The following is a 21,564-nucleotide window of genomic DNA, read 5'->3' as shown; positions in this document are numbered from 1 at the left end:
TATTATAGCACGTGATTTACATCATTATATCTATGTATTTATGCACGATATGTGGTGATGCTGTGCTGTTGAGTTTGAGATGCAACAAGTCAACTTTATGAAAAGGGACACAATAAAATAATTATTATAATAATTATTATACACAATATTGTTGTAATAAAGACTAAGCATGGTAAAGAACCCACAAAACCACATTCCATCTTTATTATTATCTGCCCTGGCCCATGCAGGCACAGGCCTACCTTTCATCTGACTCCCTCCACCCAACCAAGCTCTCCAGCAGGTCAATAAATCTCTATTACTACATTGACATCTTAAAACAACCTAGCACATTCTGGCTTTACACAAAATCATATTTACAGAGATAAAAAAAAAATAACAGCAATTGAGCATATAACTTTGAAATCCAACCTCTTCATTTCTCCCATGCTCCTTCTCACATCTTCAGAGTAATAAGGCTTGTTGACTTATTATCATAATAACCAAGACCAATACTTCAATACTCAACAATATTCTTGCTTTTGCAAAGCCTCCACCTCTTAATGATAAGGTCCTTTATTACATTGTCCACCATCATTTGAAGGGATATTATTAGCTCTCTGCTGTTGACTAATGTAATAGAATACTGTGAGCACACACACACAGCAAAGGGGAGTGAAACCTCAATGTAAATGTGTCAATAATGTTAATAGGAAGTGTTGTAGAACCAAAATGTCCTTGTTTAATGCTTTGTTAAAAACTACTCATAATTATTCCTAAACATCGAAGACATTAAGAGAAAATGTGTGACAGTCCATCTCTCTGTCTCCTACCATCCCCTTCCTCCTCTGACTTGCGGTCGGTCCTTGAATTGCTGAAACCAAGAGTACGAAAAACAAACAGTAAGACAATAAGACATTGACATATACAGACTATATGCAACCCCACCTCTATAGACAACTCTGATTCAAACACTTTCACATTCATTCCCTTCTTTCCTATTCATCATTTCCCCCCCATTCCTGAACAATGTTGTTCCACATCTCTTCCTACCTCTCTCTCTGCATATCTTCCATTTCCCCCTCATTCCTGAACAATGTTGTTCCACATCTCTTCCTACCTCTCTCTCTGCATATCTTCCATTTCCCCAAAATTCCTCTTGACAGATCTTCTTGCCGACTACTTGACCCTCTGTAATATTCCCAGATATTATTATTATAAACACACACCTTAGCTCGAAATGTAGCTGTCATAAATTAGACATTCAACATGAGACAAACGGTTTCGACTGTGTGTGTTTTTCAACCAACACATTTGCCCATACAACACCACCTCCTTAATGAAAACAGCTAGAATAATCAGAATTTGTCCATTTTGTACTGACATGTTTTTTGGGGCATTTAGCTTCTGAGAGACGTGTCTGGTCCCACAGATCACATAGCCAGCATAATGAGAGTGAACCAGGACTCATTCACCAGCCGAGGCGAAGGTCTCACAAGCCTGGGAAGCAAGGCTAGGCCAAGAGAGTGTCTTCCACTTGTCAATCCTTCATCTTTTCATCTTTTCTCCCAGTTAACTACAGTCATATTGGACAGGCGTTCCCTTCTCACATTCATTGGAACTTCCTCTCCTTTTATTCTCTTCTGTCTTCATTATTTAATCCGTCTTCAGTGTCGTTGACACACTCATGTTTTTTAATCCAACAATTTCAAAAGTAATTGAGTAGGTATTTGATACCCTGCTACCATGGCTGCAAAAAAATAGTAATACATTTACTGTTTTTACTTCCCTTTTTACACACATTTGCAACAAATTTCATTCAATTAAGCATAAGCATACTAAGGGGCAAATCCAAACTTGAGAGCTGTGTATTTAACTCACTAACATGAGTAGGGCCTGTCTGGAAAAGACGGTAGACTAGAGCATGGCGCGGGTTCGATTCCTGCTGGGACCACCCATACATAAAGTGTCTGCATGCATGACTAAGTTGCTTTGTATAAAAGCGTCTGCTCAATTTCATTTATTATTATTATAATACTGTATATTATGATTATATATATATTATTATTATATATATTATTATTATACTGTATATTATGATTATATATATGTATTATTATTATACTGTTTATTATGATTATATATATATATTATTATTATACTGTATATTATGACTATATATATATATATTATTATACTGTATATTATGATTATATATATATATATTACTATATACTGTATATTATGATTATATATATATTATTATTATTATACTGTATATTATGATTATATATATATATCACTATTATACTGTATATTATGATTATATATATATATATTATTATTATACTGTATATTATAATTATATATATTATACTGTATATTATGATTATATATATATATATATATATATATATATTATTATTATACTGTATATTATGATTATATATATATATTACTATTATACTGTATATTATGATTATATATATATATATATTATTGTACTGTATATTATAATTATATATATTATACTGTATATTATGATTGTATACATTATTACTACACACACACACACAGATAGACGGGTTGGCTAACAACGTCACGAAAATGATGTGAGCGAATTGATGGGGCCGGAAGCCGTGCTTTGTTGTGATTCTTAACAGTCAGATAGCAACAATGACAAGAAGCTGCCATGTGGCAAATAATAGGTGACTTGTTTCAAGGTGTTTTGACTGAATTGATATCTATGCTAATATCGTTAAAATTTGCTAGCTAGCTAACCAACAACTGTAACGATGTATTTGAGAGACAACAAGTGCTCATTGTGAAAATGAGTTTGTTTTCAATAAACGTTGGAGACTAAATATAATTGACATGTCTCCAATCTAAGCCAACCCCGTCTGTTTTGCCTCATAGTTGCGCTCAAGTCGGTTTTGTTGCTAAACAACCAACCCGTCTATATTCTATTATATTCAATTATGCATTGATATTACAGGTTACAGTTGGTCCATAGTTGACTGAGTGTTGTCTGACGGGTCCTTACCTGCCAGTGTCGAGAGGGCCTGAGGAGCAGCTCACTTCCCCAGGTGTTCAAATGGCACACTGACCTGACGAAGAGGAGAGGGGGTTAACAAACGGCATAGGGTTAGTATAAGGTGCAGTGCATTCAACAGACATACTATACAGTCACATACACAGGCAGACAAACATCAATCACTTTCAGCAAGGGAAGCTGTGGGGTTCAGGGGAGCAGAGCGAGAGAGAGCTATACAATGGTAGGTAGCTGACCTGTGATGTGGCGATGCGTGATTGGCCCATCTGTGCGGTGAGGTCAGAGGAGGAGATGTTGGCGGGGGCGCCGCGGTGGAGCCTCATGGCCACCTTCCTCTCTCGCTCCGCACGGGACACAGCCTGCGGGGACCGGTTCCCTACACACACACACACACACAATTGGTGAAATGGAATATGGTGCTGGGTTGGAACAAAAGCCTGCACATCCTGGACTTTCCTCATAGTTTCCTCAGCTGAGTCCAAACACAACAGATTGTTTAAGAGACTAATGGGGAACTAGAGGGCTACAAACTGGAGTCATGAATTCAGCAAGTGGTTTAGTTTACACACCCTCCCCTCCCTCGTGTTTAGACAGTCATTTCATGTCTAACTTGTGAAGTAAGTAAAAACCTTCCACACTCGTAGTATTCCTAAGTAATTGGGGCATAGACCTGTATATACTCAGTAGTAGAAATAGAGGTCCGGACTCTTAGAATTAAAGTACAAATGAAAATAATGTTTTAGTCCAAATGGAATAACATTTTTCTTTGTTATTTCGCCATCATTCTAAGAATGCAGACCTTCTTTTTCTACTACTGTCTGCCTCATGACTCACCTGACTGTGGGACTTCTCTGGAGACAGGGTTACTGTCTGCTTCATGACTCACCTGACTGGGACTCCTCTGGAGGGAGGGTTACTGTCTGCCTCATGACTCATCTGAATGGGACTCCTCTGGAGGCAGGGTTACTGTCTGCCTCATGACTCACCTGACTGGGACTCCTCTGGAGGCAGGGTTACTGTCTGCCTCATGACTCACCTGACTGTGGGACTCCTCTGGAGGCAGGGTTACTGTCTGCCTCATGACTCACCTGACTGGGACTTCTCTGGAGACAGGGTTACTGTCTGCCTCATGACTCACCTGACTGGGACTCCTCTGGAGACAGGGTTACTGTCTGCCTCATGACTCACCTGACTGGGACTCCTCTGGAGACAGGGTTACTGTCTGCCTCATGACTCACTTGACTGTGGGACTCCTCTGGAGGCAGGGTTACTGTCTGCCTCATGACTCACCTGACTATGGGACTCCTCTGGAGACAGGGTTACTGTCTGCCTCATGACTCACCTGACTGTGGGACTCCTCTGGAGACAGGGTTACTGTCTGCCTCATAACTCACCTGACTGGGACTCCTCTGGAGGCAGGGTTACTGTCTGCCTCATGACTCACCTGACTGTGGGACTCCTCTGGAGGCAGGGTTAGAAGCTGCTGCATTGGGGCCATTTCGGATCCTGTCTACGCCCCCTGGGGGCTTGCCGCCCGGGGGTAGAGCACGGGGTGCCCTAGGTCCTCCTCCGATCCTCTCATCCACCTCTCTCCTCTCCCGCTCCCCATCCTCGGCTGTCCTGCTGGCCCCCTGAAGCAGAAAGATGAACATGCAAGTTAGGAAAGGTGGCAGGGATTCAAAATGAACCATGTTTATAATCAACTGTGTTCATGTAATATAGAACTCATGTGTAATTGCATTTAAAATGAGTGGAAATTGAATGAAAAATAAGGATAAAATAGATAAATGGTTAATAAATGAATAATAGACGTGCAATAATTGTTCATAGGGATGCAGTCAGTTCTAGACTGAAATATTGTGGAGGTACTCATTTTGGGTGCTGGAACTGTTTATATTTAGGTGCAGGAGCTCCACAACACTTTTTATTTAATATTCTAGAAGAGGAACAGGAGCTCAAGCAGTAGAACATTTGTGGTGCCGGTACTCCGCTGCAGTGAGCTCCTGCCTAAATCACGCACTGGATGCAGTACTCACAAACTTGAGCATGTTCCAATCAAAGACGTAGTCGTAGGAGAAGCCCTGTCTGTGGAACAAGTTTCTGAACAGTTGTCTCAAGTATGAGTAGTCTGGCTTGTCATCGAACCGCAGAGAGCGACAGAAGTTCAGGTAGGTGGAGAACTCAGCTGTGGATAAAGTGGGCCACAGAGGGTCACCGAAGACTTGGGTCAAATACACATTAGCTGTGTTCAAATACCCATACTAACATACTGTATACTACATACTTAATGAGTATATACTATATACTATTAGTTAATTTTAGTATACTGTAAACAAACGGTATCCTTTCAGTTGAGTGTACTAGCGCTTCGCCTGTCTACCGGAAGTTGATGCTGTTGCTATGCAATCTCTTGCTAGCTTGTTAGCATAACAAATTACTAGCTAGACATCAGGTGTGTTTGTAAATTCGAACTGGAGTGCCAGAATGTGCTCTGGGCGTTCGTAAATTCAGAGTGTTTCGCTCTCGGAGCATTCAGAGCGCACACACTGGACGGTCTGGGTGAGAAGTAGGGTTGATCCAAGCGTTCTGACCTCACAACGGCAGTCAAGCAGCCAAGCTAACTGGCTTACTTGCTAGCTACTTCCAGAGAAAAACGAGAGAACAGATCACTCTGACCCTTTTTACTCGCCCTAGCAGAGCTGTTAAGGCTGTTTTCATGTTATCCAGAGAGTCGGTGACTAACTGTGCTGCTGGCAACAATTTTATTACACTTTTTTGCCAACGTTTACTGACACCGGCCACATTCAACGGTGTTGAGCGTTAGGAAATTCATCAGTTATTCTGCGCTCAACCTCTGGCAGTCAGACGAGAGTGCTCTGAAATCGGAGTAGATAGCTAAGCTTGAATAATCAAGTCAATAAACGTTGGGTAGTTAGATAGCATAAAGTAAATATACTGGCAAGTTCGATGTACTAGTAGCCAACTACAGTAGCTAGCTAACATACCTGGTACATACTGCTGTAATGATATGCTATGTAGTTCGTAAGGATAGCGTAGCTAACAAATTGTTAGTCAACATAACATGTAATTTAACTTCTTAGAAAATTCATTACTTTATTACATTGCTCAACATTTTTATAATTAGTTAAAGCAACGAATTTGTATATGCACTCTCGCACGTCGGCTGCATATTTTCTGCCATTTCTTTCAAATCTGAAATCTTTTTGAAGCCATACTATGACCAATATGCGTACTATATACTCAATTTACGTCACAAACAGTACGGTTAGAATGAGTATTCAAACACAGCTATTGATTTAGCTTGGTGTTAAAAGACTACTTGAAGTGAGTTAACTAAACTAACACACTCATAGTTAGTGTTGTAAACCCAGGATAAAGAAACCCTATATATCAGAGATGAGACTTCAGCTACTCACAGGGGTATCCCTTGCAGAGCACCTCGATAGGGGTGGACATCTTTTTCTCGCTGATGCGTTCGTACTTCTGCCTCTTGGTGGCGGCCTTGAGGCCCTGCCAGGGCAGAGAGCCCAGGTTGAAGTACATCAGGACATAACCAAGAGACTCCAGGTCATCACGACGAGACTGTTCTGCAGAGGGAGAGAGGAGAGGAGACACACTAAACTGATCTTATTTCAAACAAAACCATATGAATGCCTGTTGAGGAGAATAGAAGAGAGAGGAGAGGACAGGAGAATAGAAGAGAGAGGAACAGAAGAGAGAGAAGAGGACAAGAGAATAGAAGAGAGGAGGGGACAGGATAATAGAGGAGAGAGGATCAATAGAGAGGAGAGGACAGGAGAATAGAGGCGAGAGGAACAGAAGAGAGAAGAGGACAGGAGAATAGAGGAGAGGAATAGAAGAGAGAAGAGGACAGGAGAATAGAGGAGAGAGAAGAAGACAGGATAATAGAGGAGAGAGGAATAGAAAAGAGGAGAATAGAGGAGAGAGGAATAGAAGAGAGAGAAGAGGACAGGAGAATAGAGGATAGAGGAACATAAGAGAGAGAAGAGGACAGGAGAATAGAGGAGAGAGGAACAGAAGAGAGAGGAACAGAAGAGAGAGGAACAGAAGAGAGAGAAGTGGACAGGAGAATAGAGGAGAGAGGAACATAAGAGAGAGGAGAGGACAGGAGAATAGAAGAGAGGACAAATAGGAGAGGACAGGAAAATAGAAAAGAGAGGAGAGGAGAATAGAAGAGACAGGAGATGAAAGGAGAGAGGAGATGACAGAAGAATATAAGAATGGGGAGAGGGCAGGAGAGTAGAAGGGAGAGGACAGGAGATTAGAAGTGAGAGGAGCAGACATGAGAATAGAAGAGACAGGATAGGAGAATAGAAGAGAGGACAGGAGAAGAGAGGAGAGGACAGGAGAAGAGAGGAGATGACAGGAGTAGAGAGGACAGGAGAAGAGGAGAATAGGAGAGAGGGGAGGTGATAGGGGAACAGAAGAGATAGGAGAGGACAGGAAAATAGAAGAGAGGGGAGAGTAGAAGAGAGAGGAGATGAGAATAGAAGAGATAGGACAGGGGAATATAGGATAGAGGAGAAGACAGGAGAATAGAAGAGAGAGGAGAAGAGAGAGGACAGGACACGAGAATAGGAAGAGAACACAGGAGAATAGAGGAGAGAGGAGAGGCCAGGAGAATAGAGGAGAGAGGAGAGGCCAGGGGAATAGAGGAGAGAGGAGAGGAGAGTAGAAGAGAGGAGAGGACATGAGAATAGAAGGACAGGACAGGAGAATAGAAGAGTGGAGAATAGGAGGAGAGGAGAATAGAAGAGAGGACAGGAGAATAGAAGAGGACGTGAGAATATAAGAGAGAAAGGAAAAGAGAGAAAAGAAGAGGGGAGTGAGGGAGGAAGGAGGAAGAGAGAGGAGATAGAGAAGGGGCAATACTGGTGAGAGTCCTACTACAGTAGTTCTGAGAATCCAGCCATGACTACACACAGCCTATAAAGGGTCAAACACACATGCATAAACACACATGCACAAACACACACGCACAAACACACAATACTGCAAGTAGTACTGAACCTATCCCCAGATGTGTGTTGATGGAGGCGTAGCGCGCCGTGCCGGTCAGGTTCTTGTTCTCGCGGTAGGGGATGTGCTGGTGTGTTCGGGCGTCGCGGTACTTCTTGGCCAGGCCAAAGTCGATGATGTACACCAGGTTGCCCTTCTTTCCCAGGCCCATCAGGAAGTTGTCTGGCTTCACGTCTCTGTGGATGAAGTTCTTAGAGTGGATGTACTCAATCCGGCTGATCTGGAGGAGAAGAGAGGAGGGGAGAAAGTGGGGAGGGGTAGGAGAGAGGGAATGTTGACTATCATCAGTTCCAGTTCTTGATTAAATCCACTAACGTTATACACTGAGTGTACAAAACATTAAGAACACCTGCTCTTTCCATGACATAGACTGACCAGGTGAATCCAGGTGAAAGTTATGATCCCTTATTGATATCAGTTAAATCCACTTCAATCAGTGTAGATGAAGGGGAGGAAACAGCTTAAAGAATGATTTTAAGCCTTGAGACATGGATTATGTGTGCCATTCAGAGGGTGAATGGGCAAGACAAAAGATTTAGGTGCTTTTGAACGGGATATGGTAGTGGGTGCCAGGCGCACTGGTTTGAGTGGGTCAAGAACGGCAATGTTGTTGGGTTTTTGATGCTAAACAGTTTCCCGTGTGTATCAAGAAGGGTCAAACACCCAAAGGACATCCAGCCAACTTGCCACAACCGTCGGAAGCCATTGCATCAACATGGGCCAGCATCCCTGTAGAGGCTGTTCTGAGGGCAAAAGGGGATGCAACTTAATATTAGGAATGTGTACCGAATGTTTTGTACACTCAGTGTATATAATCAAGGGGTATCCTTTGAAAATGCCATCACAATAAAGCTTACAGATTAACCTATAAACCATATGATATGATAAAAAGGTGGAGGAGGAGATGGAGGAGGAAAATGCCTTTCCTGAACTAACACTCACACTTGGCTTTTCCACTCTCACTAGCTCTAACCATGTTGATAACTACTTCATTAAGAAATAAGGTACGTACTGTGACTGTGATGTGGTTGTCCCACCTACCTATCCTACTAACTAATTCGCTCTGGATAAGAGCGTCTGCTAAATGACTCAAATGTAAATGTGATGATGAAGAGGAGGAATTGTGCTGTACCATCTGGTCAGCCAGCAGGAGGACAGTCTTGAGGCTGAACTTGCGGGAGCAGAAGTTGAACAGGTCTTCCAGACTGGGGCCTAGCAACTCCATCACCATCACGTTGTAGTCTCCCTCTGCTCCACACCACTTTATGGACGGGATGCCCACTGTAGGGAATGGAAGGGAGAGAGTGATTTATAAGGATGCCCACTGTAGGGAATGGAAGGGAGAGAGTGATTTATAAGGATGCCCACTGTAGGGAATGGAAGGGAGAGAGTGATTTATAAGGATGCCCACTGTAGGGAATGGAAGGGAGAGAGTGATTTATAAGGATGCCCACTGTAGGGAATGGAAGGGAGAGAGTGATTTATAAGGATGCCCACTGTAGGGAATGGAAGGGAGAGAGTGATTTATAAGGATGCCCACTGTAGGGAATGGAAGGGAGAGAGTGATTTATAAGGATGCCCACTGTAGGGAATGGAAGGGAGAGAGTGATTTATAAGGATGCCCACTGTAGGGAATGGAAGGGAGATAGTGATTTATAAGGATGCCCACTGTAGGGAATGGAAGGGAGAGAGTGATTTATAAGGATGCCCACTGTAGGGAATGGAAGGGAGAGAGTGATTTATAAGGATGCCCACTGTAGGGAATGGAAGGGAGAGAGTGATTTATAAGGATGCCCACTGTAGGGAATGGAAGGGAGAGAGTGATTTATAAGGATGCCCACTGTAGGGAATGGAAGGGAGAGAGTGATTTATAAGGGTGCCCACTGTAGGGAATGGAAGGGAGAGAGTGATTTATAAGGATGCCCACTGTAGGGAATGGAGGTGAGAGTGATTTATAAGGATGCCCACTGTAGGGAATGGAAGGGAGAGAGTGATTTATAAGGATGCCCACTGTAGGGAATGGAAGGGAGAGAGTGATTTATAAGGATGCCCACTGTAGGGAATGGAAGGGAGAGAGTGATTTATAAGGATGCCCACTGTAGGGAATGGAGGTGAGAGTGATTTATAAGGATGCCCACTGTAGGGAATGGAAGGGAGAGAGTGATTTATAAGGATGCCCACTGTAGGGAATGGAAGGGAGAGAGTGATTTATAAGGTAGCCCACTGTAGGGAATGGAAGGGAGAGAGTGATTTATAAGGATGCCCACTGTAGGGAATGGAAGGGAGAGAGTGATTTATAAGGATGCCCACTGTAGGGAATGGAAGGGAGAGAGTGATTTATAAGGATGCCCACTGTAGGGAATGGAAGGGAGAGAGTGATTTATAAGGATGCCCACTGTAGGGAATGGAAGGGAGAGAGTGATTTATAAGGATGCCCACTGTAGGGAATGGAAGGGAGAGAGTGATTTATAAGGATGCCCACTGTAGGGAATGGAAGGGAGAGAGTGATTTATAAGGATGCCCACTGTAGGGAATGGAAGGGAGAGAGTGATTTATAAGGATGCCCACTGTAGGGAATGGAAGGGAGAGAGTGATTTATCAGGATGCCCACTGTAGGGAATGGAAGGGAGAGTGATTTATAAGGATGCCCACTGTAGGGAATGGAAGGGAGAGTGATTTATAAGGATGCCCACTGTAGGGAATGGAAGGGAGAGTGATTTATAAGGATGCCCACTGTAGCAAATGGAAGGGAGAGTGATTTATAAGGATGCCCACTGTAGCGAATGGAAGGGAGAGTGATTTATAAGGATGCCCACTGTAGGGAATGGAAGGGAGAGTGATTTATAAGGATGCCCACTGTAGGGAATGGAAGGGAGAGAGTGATTTATAAGGATGCCCACTGTAGGGAATGGAAGGGAGAGAGTGATTTATAAGGATGCCCACTGTAGGGAATGGAAGGGAGAGAGTGATTTATAAGGATGCCCACTGTAGGGAATGGAAGGGAGAGAGTGATTTATAAGGATGCCCACTGTAGGGAATGGAAGGGAGAGAGTGATTTATAAGGATCCCCACTGTAGGGAATGGAAGGGAGAGAGTGATTTATAAGGATGCCAACTGTAGGGAATGGAAGGGAGAGAGTGATTTATAAGGATGCCCACTGTAGGGAATGGAAGGGAGAGTGATTTATAAGGATGCCCACTGTAGGGAATGGAAGGGAGAGTGATTTATAAGGATGCCCAGTGTAGGGAATGGACGGGAGAGTGATTTACAAGGATGCCCACTGTAGGGAATGGAAGGGAGAGTGATTTATAAGGATGCCCACTGTAGGGAATGGAGGTGAGAGAGTGATTTATAAGGATGCCCACTGTAGGGAATGGAAGGGAGAGAGTGATTTATAAGGATGCCCACTGTAGGGAATGGAAGGGAGAGAGTGATTTATAAGGATGCCCACTGTAGGGAATGGAAGGGAGAGAGTGATTTATAAGGATGCCCACTGTAGGGAATGGAAGGGAGAGAGTGATTTATAAGGATGCCCACTGTAGGGAAAGGAAGGGAGAGAGTGATTTATAAGGATGCCCACTGTAGGGAATGGAAGGGAGAGAGTGATTTATAAGGATCCCCATTGTAAGGAATGGAAGGGAGAGAGTGATTTATAAGGATGCCCACTGTAGGGAATGGAAGGGAGAGAGTGATTTATAAGGATGCCCACTGTAGGGAATGGAAGGGAGAGAGTGATTTATAAGGATCCCCACTGTAGGGAATGGAAGGGAGAGAGTGATTTATAAGGATGCCCACTGTAGGGAATGGAAGGGAGAGAGTGATTTATAAGGATGCCCACTGTAGGGAATGGAAGGGAGAGAGTGATTTATAAGGATGCCCACTGTAGGGAATGGAAGGGAGAGAGTGATTTATAAGGATGCCCACTGTAGGGAATGGAAGGGAGAGAGTGATTTATAAGGATGCCCACTGTAGGGAATGGAGGTGAGAGAGTGATTTATAAGGATGCCCACTGTAGGGAATGGAAGGGAGAGAGTGATTTATAAGGATGCCCACTGTAGGGAATGGAAGGGAGAGAGTGATTTATAAGGATGCCCACTGTAGGGAATGGAAGGGAGAGAGTGATTTATAAGGATGCCCACTGTAGGGAATGGAGGTGAGATAGTGATTTATAAGGATGCCCACTGTAGGGAATGGAAGGGAGAGTGATTTATAAGGATGCCCACTGTAGGGAATGGAAGGGAGAGAGTGATTTATAAGGATTCCCACTGTAGGGAATGGAAGGGAGAGAGTGATTTATAAGGATGCCCACTGTAGGGAATGGAAGGGAGAGAGTGATTTATAAGGATGCCCACTGTAGGGAATGGAGGTGAGATAGTGATTTATAAGGATGCCCACTGTAGGGAATGGAAGGGAGAGTGATTTATAAGGATGCCCACTGTAGGGAATGGAAGGGAGAGAGTGATTTATAAGGATGCCCACTGTAGGGAATGGAAGGGAGAGAGTGATTTATAAAGATGCCCACTGTAGGGAATGGAAGGGAGAGAGTGATTTATAAGGATGCCCACTGTAGGGAATGGAAGGGAGAGTGATTTATAAGGATGCCCACTGTAGGGAATGGAGGTGAGATAGTGATTTATAAGGATGCCCACTGTAGGGAATGGAAGGGAGAGTGATTTATAAGGATGCCCACTGTAGGGAATGGAAGGGAGAGTGATTTATAAGGATGCCCACTGTAGGGAATGGAAGGGAGAGAGTGATTTATAAAGATGCCCACTGTAGGGAATGGAAGGGAGAGAGTGATTTATAAGGATGCCCACTGTAGGGAATGGAAGGGAGAGAGTGATTTATAAGGATGCCCACTGTAGGGAATGGAAGGGAGAGAGTGATTTATAAGGATGCCCACTGTAGGGAATGGAAGGGAGAGAGTGATTTATAAGGATGCCCACTGTAGGGAATGGAAGGGAGAGAGTGATTTATAAGGATGCCCACTGTAGGGAATGGAAGGGAGAGAGTGATTTATAAGGATGCCCACTGTAGGGAATGGAAGGGAGAGAGTGATTTATAAGGATGCCCACTGTAGGGAATGGAAGGGAGATAGTGATTTATGAGGATGCCCACTGTAGGGAATGGAAGGGGGAGAGTGATTTATAAGGATGCCCACTGTAGGGAATGGAAGGGAGAGTGATTTATAAGGATGCCCACTGTAGGGAATGGAAGGGAGAGAGTGATTTATAAGGATGCCCACTGTAGGGAATTGAAGGGAGAGTGATTTATAAGGATGCCCACTGTAGGGAATGGAAGGGAGAGAGTGATTTATAAGGATGCCCACTGTAGGGAATGGAAGGGAGAGAGTGATTTATAAGGATGCCCACTGTAGGGAATGGAAGGGAGAGAGTGATTTATAAGAATGCCCACTGTAGGGAATGGAAGGGAGAGAGTGATTTATAAGGATGCCCACTGTAGGGAATGGAAGGGAGAGAGTGATTTATAAGGATCCCCACTGTAGGGAATGGAAGGGAGAGAGTGATTTATAAGGATGCCCACTGTAGGGAATGGAAGGGAGAGTGATTTATAAGGATGCCCACTGTAGGGAATGGAAGGGAGAGAGTGATTTATAAGGATGCCCACTGTAGGGAATGGAAGGGAGAGAGTGATTTATAAGGATGCCCACTGTAGGGAATGGAAGGGAGAGAGTGATTTATAAGGATGCCCACTGTAGGGAATGGAAGGGAGAGAGTGATTTATAAGGATGCCCACTGTAGGGAATGGAGGTGAGAGAGTGATTTATAAGGATGCCCACTGTAGGGAATGGAAGGGAGAGAGTGATTTATAAGGATGCCCACTGTAGGGAATGGAAGGGAGAGAGTGATTTATAAGGATCCCCACTGTAGGGAATGGAAGGGAGAGTGATTTATAAGGATGCCCACTGTAGGGAATGGAAGGGAGAGTGATTTATAAGGATGCCCACTGTAGGGAATGGTGGTGAGAGAGTTATTTATAAGGATGCCCACTGTAGGGAATGGAAGGGAGAGTGATTTATAAGGATGCCCAGTGTAGGGAATGGACGGGAGAGTGATTTATAAGGATGCCCACTGTAGGGAATGGAAGGGAGAGAGTGATTTATAAGGATGCCCACTGTAGGGAATGGAAGGGAGAGTGATTTATAAGGATGCCCACTGTAGGGAATGGAAGGGAGAGAGTTATTTATAAGGATGCCCACTGTAGGGAATGGAAGGGAGAGTGATTTATAAGGATGCCCAGTGTAGGGAATGGACGGGAGAGTGATTTACAAGGATGCCCACTGTAGGGAATGGAAGGGAGAGTGATTTATAAGGATGCCCACTGTAGGGAATGGAGGTGAGAGAGTGATTTATAAGGATGCCCACTGTAGGGAATGGAAGGGAGAGAGTGATTTATAAGGATGCCCACTGTAGGGAATGGAAGGGAGAGAGTGATTTATAAGGATGCCCACTGTAGGGAATGGAAGGGAGAGAGTGATTTATAAGGATGCCCACTGTAGGGAATGGAGGTGAGAGTGATTTATAAGGATGCCCACTGTAGGGAATGGAAGGGAGAGTGATTTATAAGGATGCCCACTGTAGGGAATGGAAGGGAGAGTGATTTATAAGGATGCCCACTGTAGGGAATGGAAGGGAGAGAGTGATTTATAAGGATGCCCACTGTAGGGAATGGAAGGGAGAGAGTGATTTATAAGGATGCCCACTGTAGGGAATGGAAGGGAGAGTGATTTATAAGGATGCCCACTGTAGGGAATGGAAGGGAGAGTGATTTATAAGGATGCCCACTGTAGGGAATGGAAGGGAGAGAGTGATTTATAAGGATGCCCACTGTAGGGAATGGAGGTGAGATAGTGATTTATAAGGATGCCCACTGTAGGGAATGGAAGGGAGAGTGATTTATAAGGATGCCCACTGTAGGGAATGGAAGGGAGAGAGTGATTTATAAGGATGCCCACTGTAGGGAATGGAAGGGAGAGTGATTTATAAGGATGCCCACTGTAGGGAATGGAAGGGAGAGAGTGATTTATAAGGATGCCCACTGTAGGGAATGGAAGGGAGAGTGATTTATAAGGATGCCCACTGTAGGGAATGGAAGGGAGAGAGTGATTTATAAGGATGCCCACTGTAGGGAATTGAAGGGAGAGTGATTTATAAGGATGCCCACTGTAGGGAATGGAAGGGAGAGAGTGATTTATAAGGATGCCCACTGTAGGGAATGGAAGGGAGAGTGATTTATAAGGATGCCCACTGTAGGGAATGGAAGGGAGAGAGTGATTTATAAGGATGCCCACTGTAGGGAATGGAAGGGAGAGTGATTTATAAGGATGCCCAGTGTAGGGAATGGAAGGGAGAGAGTGATTTATAAGGATGCCCACTGTAGGGAATGGAAGGGAGAGTGATTTATAAGGATGCCCACTGTAGGGAATGGTGGTGAGAGAGTGATTTATAAGGATGCCCACTGTAGGGAATGGAAGGGAGAGAGTGATTTATAAGGATGCCCACTGTAGGGAATGGAAGGGAGAGTGATTTATAAGGATGCCCACTGTAGGGAATGGAAGGGAGAGTGATTTATAAGGATGCCCACTGTAGGGAATGGAAGGGAGAGTGATTTATAAGGATGCCCGCTGTAGGGAATGGAAGGGAGAGTGATTTACAGTGCATTCGGGAAGTATTCAGACCCCTTGACTTTTTCCACATTTTGTTACGGTACAGCCTTATTCTAAAATTAATTTAATTGTTTACCCCCTCAATCTACACACAATACCACAATGACAAAGCAAAAACAGGTTAGACATTGTTGCAATTTTTTTAATGGAAATATTGCATATAGTTGAAGTCGGAAGTTTACATACACTTAGGTTGGAGTCATTAAAACTCGTTTTTCAACCACTCCACAAATGTCTTGTTAACAAACTATAGTTTTGGCAAGTCGGTTAGGACACCTACTTTGTGCACGGCACAAGTCATTTTTCCCAAAATTGTTTACAGATAGAGTATTTCACTGTATCACAACTCCAGTGGGTCAGAAGTTTACATACACTAGGTTGACTGTGCCTTTAAACAGCTTGGAAAATTCCAGAAAATTATGTCACGGCTTTAGAAGCTTCTGATAGGCTAATTGACATCATTTGAGTCAATTGGAGATTTACCTGTGGATGTATTTCAAGGCCTACCTTCAAACTCAGTGCCTCTTTGCATGACATCATTGTAAAATATAAAGAAATCAGCCAAGACGTCAGAATTTTTTTAGTAGACCTCCACAAGTCTTGTTCATCCTTGGGAGCAATTTCCAAACGCCTGAAGGTACCAAGTTCATCTATACAAACAGTAGTACGCAAGTATAAACACCATGGGACCACAGCCGTCATACTACTCAGGAAGGAGACGCGTTCTGTCTCCTAGAGATGAACATACTTTGGTGCGAAAAGTGCAAATCAATCCCAGAACAACAGCAAAGGATCTTGTGAAGATGCTGGAGGAAACAGGTACAAAAGTATCAATATCCACAGTAAAACGAGTCCTATATCGACATAACTTGAAAGGCCGCTCAGCAAGGAGGAAGCCACTGCTCCAAAACCGCCATAAAACTGCCATAAAACTTTGTCCCCATGTGCAACTGCACATGGGGACAAAGATCGTACTTTTTGGAGAAATGTCCTCTGGTCTGATGAAACAAAAATAGAACTGTTTGGCCATAATGACCATCGTTATGTTTGGAGGAAAAAGGGGGAGGCTTGCAATCCGAAGAACACCATCCCAACCGTGAAGCCATGGCTGGCAGCATCATGTTGTGGTGGTGCTTTGCTGCAAGAGGGACTGTTGCACTTCACAAAACAGATGGCATCATGAGGGAGGAAATTGCTGTGGATATATTGAAGCAACATCTCAAGACATCAGTCAGGAAGTTAAAGCTTGGTCGCAAATGGGTCTTCCAAATGGATAATGACCCCAAGCATACTTCCAAAGTTGTAGCAAAATGGCTTAAAGACAACAAAGTCAAGGTATTGGAGTGGCCATCAAAGGCATGACCTAAAAGCTGAAATAAATCACTCTACTATTATTCTGACATTTCACATTCTTAAAATAAATTGGTGATTCTAACTGACCTAAAACAGGGATTTTTTACTAGGAATAAATGTCAGGAATTGTGAAAAACTGAGTTTAAATGTATTTGGCCAAGGTGTATGTAAACATCCGACTTCAACTGTAAGTATTTCAGACCTTTTACTCAGTACATTGTTGAAGCCCCTTTGGCAGCGATTACATGTTTTTTGGGGGTATGACGCTACAAGCTTGGCACACCTGTATTTGGGGAGTTTCTACCATTCTTCTCTGTAGATCCATTCAAGCTCTGTCAGATTGGATGGGGAGCCTCGCTGCAAAGCTATTTTCAAGTCTCTCCAGAGTTTATCGATTGGGTCCAAGTCCGGGATCTGGCTGGGCCACTCAAGGACATTCAGAGACTTGTCAGGAAGCCACTCCTGCGTTGTCTTGGCTGTGTGCTTAGGGTCGTTGTCCTGTTGGAAGGTGAATCTTCGCCCCAGTCTGAGGTCTTGAGCAGGTTTTCATCAAGGATCTCTCTGTACTTTGCTTCATTCATCTTTCCCTCCATCTTGACTAGTCTCCCAGTCCCTGCCGCTGAAAAACATCCCCACAGCATGATGCTGCCACCACCAGGCTTCTCTGTAGGGATGGTGCAAGGTTTCCTCCAGACATGATGCTTGGCATTCAGGCCAAAGAGTTCAATCTTGGTTTCATCAGGCCAGATAATCTTGTTTCTCATGGTCTGACAGTCCTTTAGATGCCTTTTGGCAAGCTTCAAGCGAGCTGTCATGTGCCTTCTACTGAGGAGTGGTTCCGTCTGCCCACGCTACCATAAAGGCCTGATTGGTGGAGTGCTGCAGAGATGGTTGTCCTTCTGGAAGGTGCTACCATCTCCACAGAGGAATTCTGGAGCTCTGTCAGAGTGACAATTGGGTTCTTGGTCACTCTCCCGATTGCTCAGTTTGGCCAGGCAGCCAGCTCTAGGAAGAGTCTTGGTGGTTCCAAACTTCTTACATTTAAGAATGATGGAGGCCACCGTTTTCTAGGGGACCGTCAATGCTGGAGAAATGTTTTGGTACCCTTCCCCAGATCTGTGCCTCGACACAATTCTGTCTCGGAGCTCTACCGACAATTCCTTTAACCTCATGGCTTATTTTTTTCCCTGACATGCACTGTCAACTGTGGGACTTATGTAGACAGGTGTGTGCCTTTCCAAATCATGTCCAATCAATTGAATTTACCACAGGTGGACTCCAATCAAGTTGTAGAAACATCTCAAGGATGATCAATGGAAACAGGATGCACCTGAGCTCAATTTCGAGTCTCATAGCAAAGGTAGCAACATTTTCTAAAAACCTGTTTTCGCTTTGTCATTATGAGGTATTGTGTGTAAATTGATGATGGAAAACATGTATTTAATACATTTTTAGAACAAAGCTGTTAACGTAACAAAATTAGGAAAAAGTCAAGGGGTCTGAATACTTCCCAAATGCACTGTATAAGCTAATGTGACTGACCGGGGTTTGATCCCAGGTCCTACGTGTCACAAAATGGAGTTAGCCCTCTAAGCTAAAGCCTAGGCATTAGCTTGAAAAACCAACACAAGTCTTCAGGTTAGGGTTTCCCCGACAGTCGCCCCACACCCCCACCCCTGACCACACCCTCTTGTCTTAATCCTCTCTCACCTCCCCCCTGCATCATCTTGTAGAACTTGCTTTCGATGTGGAGTTGTGGGTGTTTGGTCTTCACACATTCCAGCTTAATGGCCACCTCCTCACCCGTGGCAATGTTAACGCCTGACAGAGACACAGGAAGTGACACATACCATGACCACCTTTTTGATGATGCAATCACCATAGCCTACTCTGACACAATATTTTATTTTTATGCCCAGCTTTGATGTGTTCAATGATGAAATGTGTTGGGACAGAATTTAACGTTTGTATGGAAGGCAGTCCATCCTAGAGTATGTTAATTAAGAGGTTTGTGAGAATAAGTTGTGTTAGAGCTCCATTAAAATGAAGGTCTTACCCAGGTAAATGTCTCCAAAAGAGCCGCTCCCTATCTTCCTGCCGAGGCGGTACTTGTTTCCCACTCTCAGCTCCATGGTTCCTGCTTGTCTTCACAATTCACTGAGGGGGCAGACATACAGGAGGACACACAAACTGTCATCAATCAAACTGTAGATCGATATAGCAGAAGGAAAATGTGACGCAGCCCAGTTCCACCACAATCTCAAAGGGCTCCAACTCAAATAAGATGTTACAAAAGGGAGAATTGGTTACAAAATGAGAGCGGGGACAAGAGAAGGCCCAAAATGAAGACAGAGTCAGGCATGGAAAAAGGAGAAAACATGATTTAAGCCAAAATAGTGGGAGAAGAAAAAAAAGTGTGGTTAAAATGGTGATTTAAAAAAATGTTTCTTACTTCTTAGAAGAAAGTTGGGTGATTTACCGATGGATTTGAAGAATCATGAGTTGGGAGAGGGCAAATGCAGGAGAAAACTCAGTGTGAATGTGACTTCATTAATTCAGCACTTTGAACAAGCCATCTCACCTCAAAGGAAACCAATATATACACAAACAATTAGCATAGCCTAATAATCTGAGTCCCCAAAGAAACTAAGTGAAATACATTTTCTTCCATCACAATACAGGGAGAAGTTAACACTGGAAAATGGCTGTGGTGGTGTTTAAATACATACATAGCGAAGGCACACTGATGATAAAGACAGCAATTAAACACATTTACCATTTCTATTTATGCTTTGTAAGGGCAGTGCACTCAAGATGCCCCGCTGGTGTCTTATCTGTAAAGGTTGTGATTTGTCACAGATGAACACTATACAGATTAGTGCAGATTAACTAATATAGTTCCATTGTATTCTGTTCTACTATTCCACAGTCATAGATAATGGTGGTGGATGAGATAAATCCTAACATCGATAGAAGACGATGAAGATGAAGCAAGGTAATGATAGATGACACAAATGTTGGATTTTAATTTGAGCCAGTTTGCTACAGCAGGAAAATAATCCTGCAGCAAGAGTAAATATGAATTATCATGTGTATTATAATTAACGGACATTTTTGTAGGGGTTGGTGTATTTTTCGTAAAGGAAAATCAAGTGTGAAATTTCAAACTTCAGAAGCCTTTTAAACCTCAAATATACTATGTTTGAATTTCCTGCAACAGTGTGATCAAATTAAGATCCTACATCTGTAGAATCTACATGCAATCCCTTATAATCTTACCATGATCATTTTACACTGTAAAACCAACTTAATTTAAGGTCAAACTCTTGTCCATGAATGCACAAGTCAGTCAACGGTAAATAGCCTAGCCTACCCTACAAGCCTATTACAAAATGTAGCCCTATTGTTGTTGCAAGGTTGTAGCGCTGCTCTGTAGCAAGATGCCAGGGGCAACAACGTCATTTACTGCAGATCTAACAGAGTAAACCAGACCTGGGAAGCTAGATGAAACCTATCCAAAAAGTCTAATTCATATAATTAGGGCTACATTAGAAACATTCGCATTCAGGTTCAGTGTGTCAAAATTTGCACAAAGCCGCACCCTTGGCTTGGGAAAACCTCGGTCGAGAAAAACTATTAACCTACCTTCTGATTCTGACTCGCCTGTTTAGGTTCCTGTTCAAACCCCAATCACAAACACAATTCCCCGATTTAGCAGTGGACCCGTGCCATTCCTCCCCTCACCCGTTTGATCAAGCTCTTCAGGGACTGCTGCCTTCCTTCCACCGAGGTGCTGATCAGGACGTTATCATTCAAACAGCACCATGGACAGAGAAAGACGACCGCGGAGCTTTACAAACCATTCCTCACCGCCGTCCTGACCCAGATGTCAACATCCCGCGGTATAATCTGGTCTAATCTGCACTGCGAATTACAGATATTTTGTTGTAAACTCAGAAATCCAGCTATCCCCTCTCGCTCACCTGTTATTATACCATTGACAATATCAATGATGTCATTCAGCACAAACCATAAGAAAATGCCCGGATTGCCTTAAAGACACCGCGCATCACGCAGCTGTCACCTGTACAGTTTAGTAATTTAGCAGAAGCTCTTATTTTACAGGCGCAATTAGAGTTAAGTGCCTTGCTGAAGGGCACATCGACAGATTTTTCACCTAGTCGGCTCGGGATTCGAACCAGGTAACTTTATTTTACTGGCTCAGCACTCTTAAACGCTAGGCTAACTGCCGCACTGTTGTGAACGTCGTGAGCTGGTGCACGGTCCAAGGCTGCTCATTCTACTGAAAGCGTTCTAGTTCGTCTGTGCATGGTGTTCTCATTTAATTCTTTATTTAACTAGGCAAGCCAATAGACTGCTCATGGTAAAAGTTTACAGAGAAGCCACGGTAAAGGTTTACTTGATGTTCAGT

General features: G+C 43.5%; 1 protein-coding gene across 5 annotated transcripts; it reads right to left on the bottom strand.

Annotated features, from left to right (window-relative positions):
* Positions 1 to 173: 173 nt before the first annotated feature.
* LOC129861868 (casein kinase I-like) lies at positions 174 to 21,406 on the bottom strand. 5 transcript variants are annotated; one of them, XM_055933053.1, is made up of 11 exons: positions 20,778 to 21,406; positions 19,189 to 19,289; positions 18,843 to 18,953; positions 9,225 to 9,373; positions 8,084 to 8,312; positions 6,469 to 6,639; positions 5,068 to 5,216; positions 4,476 to 4,662; positions 3,268 to 3,407; positions 3,023 to 3,086; positions 174 to 1,170 (listed from the first exon to the last, which is right to left on the bottom strand). In XM_055933053.1, exons 2-10 carry the CDS (start codon positions 19,262 to 19,264, stop codon positions 3,054 to 3,056), a joined length of 1,245 nt encoding a protein of 414 aa, XP_055789028.1. In that variant the 5' UTR covers positions 19,265 to 19,289; positions 20,778 to 21,406; the 3' UTR covers positions 174 to 1,170; positions 3,023 to 3,053. The 5 variants fall into 5 exon arrangements, with proteins under 5 accessions (XP_055789028.1, XP_055789038.1, XP_055789004.1 ...); XM_055933063.1 differs by having other exon boundaries at positions 174 to 853; XM_055933029.1 differs by having other exon boundaries at positions 174 to 1,729; positions 20,778 to 21,405.
* Between the last annotated feature and the right edge of the window lie 158 nt (positions 21,407 to 21,564).

Source organism: Salvelinus fontinalis, chromosome 1, assembly GCF_029448725.1.
Source record: "Salvelinus fontinalis isolate EN_2023a chromosome 1, ASM2944872v1, whole genome shotgun sequence".
Lineage (NCBI taxonomy): Eukaryota > Metazoa > Chordata > Actinopteri > Salmoniformes > Salmonidae > Salvelinus > Salvelinus fontinalis.
Note: the sequence above shows the minus strand (reverse complement) of the source record. Positions and strands in the feature narration are given on the sequence as shown.

What these genes read in the sequence shown, in the direction of transcription:
- LOC129861868 (XM_055933053.1), bottom strand. Translation starts at nt 19,264, where the DNA reads ATGGAGCTGAGAGTGGGAAACAAGTACCGCCTCGGCAGGAAGATAGGG. An exon ending in CAAGATGATGCAGGGGGGAG is followed by an intron (nt 9,374 to 18,842) that starts GTGAGAGAGGAT and finishes CATTCCCTACAG; the next exon opens with TGGGCATCCCGTCCATAAAG. An exon ending in ATTGGAACATGCTCAAGTTT is followed by an intron (nt 4,663 to 5,067) that starts GTGAGTACTGCA and finishes TTTCTGCTTCAG; the next exon opens with GGGGCCAGCAGGACAGCCGA.